Here is a 12,965-nt window from a genome sequence, read left to right on the forward strand (position 1 = left end):
AGGCAGTATCTCTGTGACTCTACCTCCCCCTGCGCCAGGCAGGAGATGCGCTCCATCACAGATGAGCACAAGCTGGCCCTTTCGGAGGGAGCACCTGGTGGTTATGCAGAAAGGCCCAGCTGGACATTCGGCCACTCTAGTGTTTGCTAAACATCACTGTGCCAAGTACAAGTCTAAGCCCTCAGGACGCAGATGAGACCACCCCTGCCCCAAGGTGCTCAGTGTACAGTGGGGAGAAAAACACAGGAGCCAAAAATGATCCTGCCATGTGGGAAAGGAATCCATGGGGTGTTCTAAGAGCCCAGAAAGGGCAGTCATTCAAAGCAGGAGGCCAGCAGTGGTGATCCGGGAAGCCTTCCTGGAGGAAGTGCCTAAGCTGAGTTTCGAAGAATAAAAAAAGAACAATGCCAGGTTGGTTTCAACTCAGAAAAATCAGAGGAGGACTTAGGGATGGACACTCTAAAGGCAGTTAGAAGAAAACATATGGCAGTTCCTAAAAAAATTAAACATAGAATTACCCTAGGTGCAGCAATTCCATTTCTGCGTACATACCCAAGCGAATTGAAAGCATAGACTTGAGCAGATAACTATACGCCCATGTTCTCAGCAGCATTATTCACAACAGCCAAAAGGCAGAAACAACCCAAGTGCTAATTGACAGATGACTAAATAAATAAAAAGTAGAGTATACAGGAGTTCCCACTGTAGTGCAGCAGAAACAAATCTGACTAGGAACCATAAGGTTGTGGGTCTGATCCCTAGCCTCCCTCAGTGGGTTAAGGAGCTGATGTTGCTATGGTTGTGGTATAGGCCGGTGGCTACAGCTCCAATTGCACCCCTAGCCTAGGAACCTCCATATGCCTCAGGTGCGGCCCTAAAAAGAAAAAAAGAAAAAAGAAAAAAAAAAGAGTATACATACCAAAGAATATTATTCAATCTTAGAAAAGGAACTCTGATACATGCTACTTCATCGGAGAACCACAAGGACATGATGCTAAATGAAATTAAGCCAGACACAAAAGGACAAATACTGGGCGCTCCCTAGGGGTTTAATGGTTAGGACGCAGCACTTTCACCGGCCGGGATTTTTTTAATCCCTGGTCTGGGAAATGAGAGCCTACATCAAGATGCTGCATGCCATGGCTCAAAATAAAAGAAACAAAAGGACAAATACTATATGATTCCACGAATGTAAGGAACCTAGCACCGACAAATTCAGAGACAGAAAACAGAATGCTGGTGGCCAGGGACTGGGGGGGGAGGGGAACAGGGAGCTGGAGTTTGTTTGTTTGTTTTAAATTTTTAAATTTTTTTTGTTTTTTGTCTTTTTGTCTTTTCTAGAGCTGCTCCCACAGCATGTGGAGGTTCCCAGGCTAGGGGTCCAATCGGAGCTGTAGCCGCCAGCCTATGCCAGAGCCACAGCAATGCAGGATCTGCGACCCACACCACAGCTCACGGCAACGCCAGATCCCTAACCCACTGAGCGAGGCCAGAGATCGAACCTGCAACCTCATGGTTCCTAGTCGGATTCGTTGACCACCGAGCCACAGCGGGAACTCCTGGAGTTTAACAGTATGGAGTCTCGGTGTGGAATGAGGAAGAGGTCTGGAGATGGCTGGTGGTGATGGCTGCACAATGTGAAAGTACCCAATGCCTCTGTGTACAGGGAAAAATAATCAAAATGGGGAGTTCCCATCATGGCTCAGTGGAAACAAATCCAACTAGTATCCATGAGGACGCAGGTTCGATCCGTGGCCTCGCTCAGCGGGTTAAGGATCGGGCATGGTCGTGAGCTGTGGCATAAGTTGCAGATGCAGCTCAGATCTGGCATTGCTGTGGCTGTGGTGTAGGCCGGCAGCTACAGCTCCGGTTCGACCCCTCGCCTAAGAACCTCCATATGCTGCGGGTGCGGCCCTAAAAAGACAACCCACCCCCATCCCACATGAAGATTTCATCCCCAACGGAAATATTTTGAAGTACTGGGGTGGGGGGAGGCCATCAGAACTTGTACAAAAGCACAGAGAACCGAGCACCCTGTCTGGGGAGGACTGCATGCGTGTGGCAGAGGGTCTGAAGTCTGGCACCTTTTGGGGGATAGTTAGTTGAAATCAAAGCAGGTGCCAGCTCACGAAGGATCCTACTGGCCAGGCTAGGGAATGCCAGCGCAAAGTCCCAAGGAGGCACGCAACAGCTTCAAGCAGGGAACAGTGCAACCATATCTGGGCCGTTGAATGGACCCTCTGGCTGCGGTGCGGGTGAAGGAGGGCCGTGGGAAGGGCGGAGCTGGGAGGAGTCAAAAGCCTCTGGGCATCATCTAGGTGAGAGCTGAGGCCACACTGACACCGGGAGGAGCAGAGGTAAGAGGATAACAGAAGAAGGAAACAAGAATGAATAATACTTGACGAGTTCCCTTCATGGCTCAGGGGTTAACGAACCCAACTAGGATCCATGAGGACGAGGGTTCGATCCCTGGCCTCGCTCAGTGGGTTAAGGATCCGGTGTGGCCGTGAGCTGTGGCATAAGTTGCAGATGCGGCTCTGATCCTGTGTTGCTGTGGCTCTGGCGTAGGCCAGAGGCTATGGCTCCAATTCGACCTCTAGCCCGGGAACCTCCATATGCTGCGGGGGCGGGGGGGAAGGGGGGGAAGAAATGGCAAAAAGACAAAAAAAAAAGAAGAAATAAAGTGGGGACAGGCATCCCAGAGGAGATATTGCGCCAGACATCTGGACACATGGGATGGATACAGGCAGCTAGGTAGCAGTGGAGCCAGCGTTTGGAGATGGTCAGTCATAGCTGCTTTGCTGACCACAGAATCCTAGCATTTGGAGGAGACATCATCCTTCAAATCCTTTATCAGATGAAAATTGCGCAGGCAGAAATGCAGTGACTTGTCCAAGAACACACAGATGGTTGGCAGCAGAGCTAGGACCAAGCCTCGTCTCCCCGTTTGAATTCACACCTCTCACCCTCAACTTTTTCAAGAGCCCCAGAGCCAGCCATGAACAAAAACAGAGCAGGAGCCAAGGTGTCAGGGCAGTATTTCCAAAGTTGCAGAACCCAGTGGGCAGCGCCTGATCCCGGGCCACGGTGGCCCTGCCCCTCTGGCCTCACCTCTGCCCTGGCACTCCCAAGGCCAATGGTCCAGCTCACCTGAGATGACCTCCAGCAGCAGCATCAGCTTCAGGCCGTCCCGGAAGTCCTCCTCGATGTTCTCGATCTGCGTGCCTGCCTTCCGGAGGTGGGAGTTGCACCATGCTGTGAATGTCTGCGCAGAGGAAAGACGAGCAAATGGTCAGGCTCTCCCACAAGCCACATGGTCTGTGAGCCCTCACAAGAGGCCTCCGTGGGTCCCCAGGACCTGTTGGCCTCATGTCATTTTCCTGATTGTTCTATATAAGGTACTGGGCAGGCTGGTAGTCTGTCATCCTTGTTGGTCAAGACCTCTAATGGTGCCAAAGAGGGCGAGAAACCCACTCAGCGGAGCTCATAAACCTCCCAGCGCAGTCTCCTTCACCTCATCGCAGGGCAACAGCAAAGTAGTCATCATGCAGGGCCAGCGGCATGAGTGGGCACCAGTTGGATGGACACCTGCCTTTAATGTCTCCCCTCCCAACCTTCTTCCAAAAACATCACACACCCCCACACTTAGAAGTGGCAGAATTTCATTCTGAACAATTTACATCTTAGATTTTTTTTTTTTTTCCACTTTTAAGAGCCATACCCACAGCATATGGAGGTTCCCAGGCTAGGGGTCGAATCGGGGCTACAGCCACCGGCCTACTTCACAGCTCTCGGCCACGCCAGATCCTTGATCCCCTGAGCGAGGCCAGGGATCGAACCCGCAACCTCATGGTTCCTAGTCGGATTCGTTTCTGCCAGTGCACGACGGGAATTCCTACCTCTCAGATTTTAAGGCTTGGTTTGGAGCATCAGTCATAAGGCAGAGTAGCCCAAAGGCAAAGTACTCAGTCTCATGAACCCCTTAGGGCAAACACCTCCTTAAAATCCTTGCCCATCTGGCAGTCAGCTAAGGGAGAGGATTAATCAGTTTTGTTGGGAACAGCATTCAGAGGGACAGTCAGGACAAGGAGAAAGTGCATGTATGTATATTTGGGGTCAAAGGTAGAGGCACCATAAGCTGCAAAAGCATGAATAAGAATTTCCAGAGGAGAAGGTAAGGAGATCAAATGCAAGACCATCAGCATTGTAATTTTCTGATCTGTATGAGGGCGATGATCAGGCAGGCCACCAACCAAGCAGCTTGTGTCAAGAGCACCCCCTGTTGGCTCACACGAGGAACAGGTGGATGCCACAAACAAGAGAAATAAATGCATATGCTTCAATTTCACGAGCCTATCCAAACAAAACTTGGGCAAGGGTCTCTCTCCAGCTGTCACAAACAGAGAGCAGGGCTCTCCTGCTTTAGAGCCAAGCCATTCCTTGGCAACTCCAGACTTCTCTGCACCAAAGGGCGCTTTCAACTAGATGGGGGCTCAAGAGCCCGTGTTCAGTCCCCCACAGCTGGGCTGGCCAGCTCTCTCTTCCCACCTGCCCTGCAAAGCAGCAGTGGTGAGAAGTGTGTTATTCATCATACCAGCAGTAACCACACCGGAAATATTCCTGCTCCTCCCCAGAAAGGTCACCAGATGCATGACCCCATCACTCCACTTCCCCTGGCCCTGGGGAACTCCAAAGCGAAGTGGCAGTGAATGGGCAGGGAAGGGAGGAAAGCCACACCAGTGGTGACTGGGGAGAAGAAATGGCTGCAGAGGTTTATAAGCAAGAGCCGACGAGCCTGTGAGCAAGAAGGGGAGACATCAGTCCACACAGATGGGGAAGGGGGCTCATCATGACACCCCCAATGCTGGGACTCATCCTTAAAGCATGTCTCACTGGGAATTGCCCAACACAGGGCACGCCTCTCTCCCTGCCACCCCATCTCCGCTCTGTAGACCAGCCCACTCCCATGGTAGACAGAGAGGGGTGTGTGCAGTCCCAAAGCTCTGCTAAGCCTGGCACACAGATGGGACATGTGCCAATTCCCCAGCCTGGAATGTCCTTTATGTCCTGCTTGGCTAACTCACACTCATCTCCTCAGATCGGGCCAAGACATCACCTCCTCCAGAAAGCCTTCCTGACAGCCACCCACCGCATCAGGGTGATACGTGAGTCCACCACACCTCGCACCCACCCCATCATTGCCCATATTCCATTGCATGGGGGCCACTGGTCAGCTTCGCACCTGGACTCAATGCTCAGCCTAGAGTCTCAGGGCACGGCAGTGAACAAAACACCCCGAGTCCTTGCCCTGTGCAACAGACATTCTAGTGGATGCAAAAATTAGACAAATGGGAGTTTCCATTGTGGCTCAGCAGGTTAAGAATCCAGCACTGTCTCCATGAGGATGCAGGTTTGATCCCTGGCCTCGCTCAGTGGATTAAGGATCCAGCATTGTCGCAAGTGTAGATCACAGATGTGGCTCAAATCCAGATCCAGATCCGGTATTGTCATGGCTGTGGCACAGGCTGCAGCTATAGCTCCAATTCGACCCCTGGCCCAGGAGCCGCAGGTGCGGCCATAAAAAAGAAAATAAAATTGAGACAACGGGGTGAAGGAGCAAAGTAAAGAACCCATGCAAAGTGGGAGGGTCCTGGGAGATCCAACCGCACCTGAACGGCATCAGGGCAGAGGGGTGACGGGCCAAACACGCCTCTCGGGACCCTCTGGAGGTAGAAGCCCAGAGGAAAGGGGATGCAACAGGGCAAGAAATACTCAGTATCTCCTGCGGTCCCCATCCCCTGATGCTGGCATTGCAAACCTAGCAGGGGCTGAGGGACTACTTAGTTTTTCTTTTCCTTTGGTTGTACTTTTTTTTTTTTTTTTTTTGCCTTTTTTGCCTTTTACGGCCCCACCTGCGGCATTTGGAGGTTCCCAGGCTAGGGGTCTAATCGGAGCTGTAGCCACTGGCCTGCCTACACCACAGCCCCAGCAATGCCAGACTGGAGCCACGTCTGTGACCTACACCACAGCTCACCACCACGATGGATCCTTAACCCACTGAGCGAGGCCAGGGATCAAACCCGCCACCTCATGGTTCCAAGTCGGATTCGTTTCTGCTGCGCCACAAGGGAAACTCCTGCTGTACATGTCTTGATGCAAAAAATATTAAAGGATTTCAAAAATCTTTAAAATAAATATAGTTTGTGGTTCCTTATTCTCTCGCAGCTGCTCTCTGTCCACATAGGCGCTTCTGCCCAGGTGTCATCACACTCTAAGTTCACGGCAGGGCGGGGCAGGGTGGGGCATTTACCACCGTCAGTTATTTCCACAGCCTTTGCTCTCTTCTCCCTCCAGGGCCCTCACCCAGCCCCTGCTTGGGGTCTTCTCAGGAGGGAAGGAAGTAGATCCCCCCAGCAGCTCAAAGGGATAGTTTCAGGTCCAACAAGGCCCAGGGCCTGGTGGGAATCGGCAGCACCCCCAGCTGGGAAATCTGTTTACTACCCAGTCGTTGGGGGTGGGGGGGGAGAGGAAGGAGGAAGAGGCCGGGTGTGTGTAAAAAAGATACCACTTTTGCAAAGAGGAAAAGTGCTGTTGAAAGCAGCCAGCCCCACTTCCTGGAGACGCCAAGGCCCGGAGGCTGAAAAGCACCTGTGTTTGCCCAGATTCCAGCCCCCCATGCGCACCCCCCCCCCACCGCTGCACACCCCCCCTACAAAGCCGGGTCTCTGAGGCTGCACTTAGCTAAAATCCCCAAGCGCCCAGCCCGGCCCCCACAGGTAACTGCCATGAAGGGGGCCTCCAGCACCTCCCCCGCAGGAAGCTTCCCCCAGCAAGAAGCACCCAGCTCGAAGCTCAGGCCATAGAGGAAAGGGTGGGGTAACTCAGTGATTAAGTACATGCACTTGGGGGGAACCAGATGCGGTTCAGCGCTTAGATCCACTCTGTACCACCGTGTGAGCCACAGACTCACCTGCCTAAACCTCAGGTCCCTCAGCAATAAAGTAGCGGAGTGGGAGCACTTCACAGAAGTCAAGGGCATTAACTAAAAAATGTCTCAGGGGGACCTGCCTCTTAGAAGGTGCCCAATAAATGGTAAGAGGGAGGAGAAAAATTAGCTGCCCTGGAACCTGCCTGGGGAGGGGCCTCAGAGGTCCCTGCCCTCTGTGCTCCCACCCGCACCTCCTCCTTGCCTCCCACCCCTACAAGTGCTGCACTGGGTCCCCAAGATGATACCTTGTGTCTGAGGACCCTCCTTGACCAGGCGCTGATGCATTACAGGGAGAGAGGCTGTGACTTTGACGGTGGCCTGGTGGGTCCCCAGCAGAGGAGGCTGATGGGGCCAAGGAGGGGAGAGCAGGCCCAGAGGTGAGGTCCTCCACGCACACCCCTCCTCACAGCCACACCCCTCCTCCAGCACGGGGAGGCCCTGACCTTGACACCCCAGCTCCCACAGGATGACAGAGGGAGCACCCACCCCTTAGCAGGAGGAAAAGCCAACAGCCATAAGGGATGCCCATGGCTAGAGGGCCTGGCCCCAAGGGCCTCCAGCCCGGACACCCCAGAAGGGTGGGCACTGCTATGCCAATAGGGTTATGGTCTGGCCTCATCTAGATAGTGGGCAGGGGGCCATTTTACTGCCTCACCCCCAATCAGGCCCTGCCCTAGCTGACTTCCTCTGCTCCGGCGTCCCTGCTCTGGCTCACAGCCAGAGTAAGGAGACAGGAGGAGCTTAGGGGCCTTCAGTGGACTCACTCTGAGCTCAGGGATGCAGACGAGTCTCAGGAAAGGGCCCGGGTACCATGCTGGAAGTGCTCCCAGAGCTACGGTGAGGGCTGGGTCCCTTCTCACAGCCCCTCTCCCCACAGCCTCAAGGGCCCTGGACAGAGAGGGCAGTGCTGGCAGAGAACCTGGACTCCTGCTCAATTTCCCACTTGACCTTAAAGCACAGACCCACGTTGCATCTGGTATAAAGGGGATTTTAGGAGGCAAAGACGTAACTATCCTGCAGTTGTGGTTCAAGGTTGCATTGGGGCTGGCCAGGCTCCATCAGGAGGTGGGGGAGTATAGGACACCTGAGCTGGACTGAGACCCACGGAGTTGATGGAGAGAGAGAAGCATCGTTGTCTGCCTTCTCTGTGGGTCTCACAGTCCTGCTCTCACACAGAATCCTCTCCGAGCTTTCCATTACATCTTTAGCAAGTATCCTGTCCCTATACTTCCTTTAAAATGTCTTCAGAAGGCAAGTGCCTCTTAGCATATGACTCTGAGCCTCAGTTTTCACATCTGTAAAATGGGGACAACTGCATCTACCAGGCAGGACTGCAATGAAGATTAAATAAAAGTGTAGTGCATTTTACAACAAAAAAAAAAGGAAAAAAGATAATATTAACATATCAGTAGTGTTATTTTATGCTCTTAATAATAATATACTAATATGTGTTCAAAATATTAAATATGCAAGAAGTTGCCACTACCGTCATCATTATTGTCTAAATTTTAGATTCTGAGAGGTGTCTGAACAATCCCGCCCAGCTGGGATCTGGTTACCCCATAAGCATGAGTCAGGGGCTGAGCTTTTGAAACCAAGCAGCATTCAAGTCTTGACCGTGAATAGTGGGAAGAGGGAAGCTGAGCACAGGAAGGTCACAGGACTTGCTCGGGGTCACTTCACAGAGCAAAATCCAAGTGATTGGAAGGATTCAATCACTCTGAAGATGACAAGGCAAAGCTCAGGCCCATCAGCTTCTAGCCACGTGGTGCTTGGACAAGTGATTCACATGGCTCTGCCTCAAGGCACCTGTCTATAAAATGGGGCAATAACAGCATGAGGCTGGTGCAGAATTCAATGAGACGATTCACTTAAACACTGAAAAGAAGGCCAGGAACACTGCTCCATAATTATCTGTCATTACAGTTACCACATAATGAGAGAGAATTATTACAAGTTCATGCTGAGCAACATATTTCATCCAAGAACGTAAAAGCTGGAAGAGATGCTTGGCATCATCCAAGTCAAACCCTCACTTTACAACTGGGGACACTTGGACCAGAGAGGGTGAGTGACTTTTCCCAGGCCACACAGCAGGGTATGTTCACAACGTGGCCTCCTGACTCCCAGTCCCACACACTTTCGGCTCCTCCAGGATAATGTGGATTTCAGGTGCATTTGCAGGCGTGGAGCTGGAAGGGAACAGCAGAACCAAAGCCAAGATTCAAAAAAGCCAGACAGGTAGGATACATCTTGTGACTCTGGTTAGCATGAGCACAGAGTCTTGAGTTGATAGACCATTAGTAGAGCTGGCACGGGATGGGCATCTTTCTAGGGGCGGGGGAGAGAGGTGAGCAGAGCAGAGCCCCAGGGAAGGCAGGCAGCTGCCCAGAGGTGGGAGATCATTCTAGATGGTGAGTAGATTAGAAACATGTCTTTGAGGGAACTCTGGTACCTGGGGCTCTTCGACAAGAGAAGAGAAGTGTGGACTCAGGGATCGTCCCCAATATCTGAAAGACCCTCCCATGGACTGGTGAATAAACGTGCTGGGTACAGCCCTGGGCAAAAAGCAATGATGTGGAACCTGACTCCAGAGCGAGAGTGACCTGGATCTAATCCCATTTCTGCCCCTGAGTAACCTTGGGCACGTGACTTCACTTCAACCCTCAATCTCCATATCTGTAAAATGGGTATAATAATAGAACACGCCTCCAAGGCAGTGTGGCTCAACACAGTGACACGTGGCAAGTCCTAAGCACAATCACCCACCCCTAAGGCTCAATAAATGGGAGCTACTATTATCAGGATGAAGCACAGGAGCTGCAGGGTTCAATATAATAAAGAAGGGACCATAGGCTGGATGCACAGTGTTACCCGCCAAAGGCCTGTGCTTGGTGAGGGTGTCTGGAGAGGATTCAATCAAGCATCCCCTGGGGGCTGAGCTAAATAGGTCCTTTTTAATGCTCATTCTCCGAGAGCCTAAGGCAGCCCTCCAAAAGTTGGTTTAGAGACGTTTGAAGAGTTCAGTTAGACCAGGAGTCACACACTTCCACGTCTGAGCAGTTTCTCAACCTCAGGACCGTTTTTTGGGTTGGTTACCTCTTTGTTCAGAGTGTGGAAGCCTGTCCTATGCCTCACAGGATATTCTGCAGCATCCCATAGGGTCTGCAGCAGACCCTACGCACTAGAGGCAGGTAACATCCTCTACCTCAAGTTGTGACAACTAAGTATCACCCCTGGTTGAGCATCTAGTCTACAGGAAACAAAACACATATGCCATTAATAATAATAATAATAATAACAATAATAATAATAATAGCAGCAGCTAACAGCTGTTGAGCCCTTGCTCTGCGCTGGACCCTCTTCTGCGTGCTTCACCCCCTTAACGCAATCTTCACAATGACATGATGAGGCCCGTGCTATTACGCTCCCCATTTTACAGATGGGGAAACTAAGGCACAAAGAGGTTTAATTAAAGGGCAAAGGGAGTTCCCTAGTGGCGCAATGGGTTAAGGATCTAGCATTGTCACTGCTGTGGCTTGGGTCTTCTGAATGCCATGAGTACAGCACCCCACCCCCCAAAAAAGGGTCAAGCGTAAGTAGAATGGAAAGGGAGACCAAAAAATAAAAAGGAGTAGGACTGGTGAGTCCTCCCCTCCATGTGTGCTCACGCATTCTTCTTCAAACAGTGAACCTCTCGGGCTATCCTTTGGGGTTCCGCTAAGGAGAAACATGGGTGCAGAGAACTGGTCACAAGCGTACAAGCTGATCATGGCACCAGGAACACAGCCTCAGTATCAGAGAAGGGTGGTGAGGGGCAGGAGGAGTCTCTCCGTGGTTCCACATGGGAATGTGGGTTCTCTGGTGCCAGATCTCCAATAAAAAGGAGATGGAGGAGTTCCTGTCATGGCTCAGTGGTTAATGAATCCAACTAAGAACCATGAGGTTTCGGGTTCGATCCCTGCCATGAGCTGTGGTGTAGGTTGCAGACGCGGCTCGGATCCCGCGTGGCTGTGGCTCTGGCATAGGCTTGGCAGCTACAGCTCCGATTAGACCCCCAGCCTGGGAACCTCCATATGCCACAGGTGCGGCCCTAGAAAAAGGCAAAAAGACAAAAGCAAAAAAACAAACAAAAAAAACCCAGGAGATTGAAATCTGGAGAGAGAGAGATATATATATGTATATAGATATTATGATATTAGATATGTACAGACCTATATATATGTGTGTGTTTATATGCATATAGATATTATATTCGATATGTACAGATGTATATATGTGTGTGTGTATGTGTGTATATATGTATACAGATATGTATGATATTAGATATGTATAGCCCTCTGTATAGCCAGCAGCACGTGGAAGTTCCTGAGCTAGCAATTCAACTCAAGCCACAGCGGTGACAATGCCAGATCCTTAACCATTATGCCCCAGGACAACTCCATAAACTTTTTTTTTTTTTTTTTTTTGGTCTTTTTTTTTTGTCTTTTTTGAGGGCCGCTCCCGCAGCACATGGAGGTTCCCAGGCTAGGGGTCTAATCAGCTGTAGCCGCCAGCCTATGCCAGAGCCACAGCAACGCCAGATCTGAGGCATGTCTGTGACCCACACCACAGCTCATGGCAATGCGGGATCCTTAACCCACTGAGCAAGGCCAGAGATCGAATCCACAACCTCATGGTTCCTAGTCAGATTCATTAACTACTGAGCCATGACAGGAACTCCAACTTTTATATTTTTAAACACTGGTACAAAATAAAAGTAAGACCTCCCTCAACCCCACAAAAGATATGAGCAGGCTAAATCTGAATTCAAACTGGCAGGGTCTCCAGTTCCACAGTGGGAAAATATGAAACCTTTCTAAGTCCCCCAGCAAATAGTTCCCGCACAGGAATGTACGGTGTGTGTGTTAACACAGCACTCAGCCGACAGCTGTGCCCAACGCATTAACATTCCTGGCAGACGACCACCGGCATCAGCCATCTGGAAACCTAGTGCAAAAACCTGAGGGGACTTGCTGCGAGGGGCTCTCCTGGAGTGGGCTTGATCCAGGACTCACACCTGTCACCAGGATGACACTCAGATATGCCCCCGCCCACACACATGTGCACATGCACCACCATGCTTTGCGAATTCCAGCCAAGGCACCCATTTTCATTTCTTACACCTGCAAAAATACGTTTCTTCTGGTTCCCACTAAAGGGTGGGTCAATGGCAGAGCCGCAACACCTCATGGCGGGCAGGCGGATCTGGCACAACCCCAGTGGAAGGCAACTCGCCAAGGGGAGCCGAGACGGGTGTAACCCTTAGCCCAACGCTGGGACACTGTCCTGGGTAAATAATGCTAAAGAGAGAGAAGGGCCGTGGGCACAAAAATGTTCTTGCCAGCATTACTTGCAAGGGAAGAAAAATGAGAAATAGCCCCAAATTCTATTAATAAAGTATTAGTTAAATAAACTATGGTTCAGTCACTTAATGGAACATTCGATGGCCAAAATGATGGGTTCCGAAACTGTATTATTACGGGAAAAGGCTGATATGTAATTAACGGAAAAGCAGGATACAAAACTGTAGGTACCGCAGGCTTAAAACGATGTGAGAGATCACACGAACATGAAAAAAAGGAACAGTGGAAACAAAACCCATGGCGACCGACGCCAGCAGCGCGTGTGCTCCTGTAACTGAGTGGCCCCTGACGTTGCTCTCTCCTTGCCCAGTCTCGTCTGCAAATGCGGCTGGTGGGTCTGATTCTCTCCCCACCGGCACTCTCGTCTGTGATGCCAACTCGCCTCAGCACGCTACCCAGGTAGTCTGCTCCTGGCTGACCTCTCCACTGGTCTTGCAGCAGAGTAAACAAGATAAGCACCTGCAGCCAAATGAGGCTGGCTCAGCGGGAGGGGGGACAGGCGTGGGGACTGGGGGGAGGCAGTGTCACTTTGCCTGTGGCCACCAGGCCAGGCTCACATGTTGACCACACCT

At 51.3% G+C, this 12,965-nt stretch overlaps 1 protein-coding gene across 1 annotated transcript in view; it reads right to left on the reverse strand.

Moving 5' to 3' along the window:
* Positions 1 to 12,965, reverse strand: part of ACTN1 (actinin, alpha 1) — a gene marked incomplete in the record, with an annotated part of 94,711 nt that overhangs the window by 32,895 nt on the left and 48,851 nt on the right. Inside the window, 1 exon segment of the mRNA NM_001243061.1 lies at positions 3,151 to 3,265. Within this exon segment, the coding sequence (NP_001229990.1) occupies positions 3,151 to 3,265 (115 nt within the window).

The sequence above is a fragment of the Sus scrofa genome, chromosome 7 (assembly GCF_000003025.6).
Source record: "Sus scrofa isolate TJ Tabasco breed Duroc chromosome 7, Sscrofa11.1, whole genome shotgun sequence".
Taxonomy (NCBI): Eukaryota; Metazoa; Chordata; class Mammalia; order Artiodactyla; family Suidae; genus Sus; species Sus scrofa.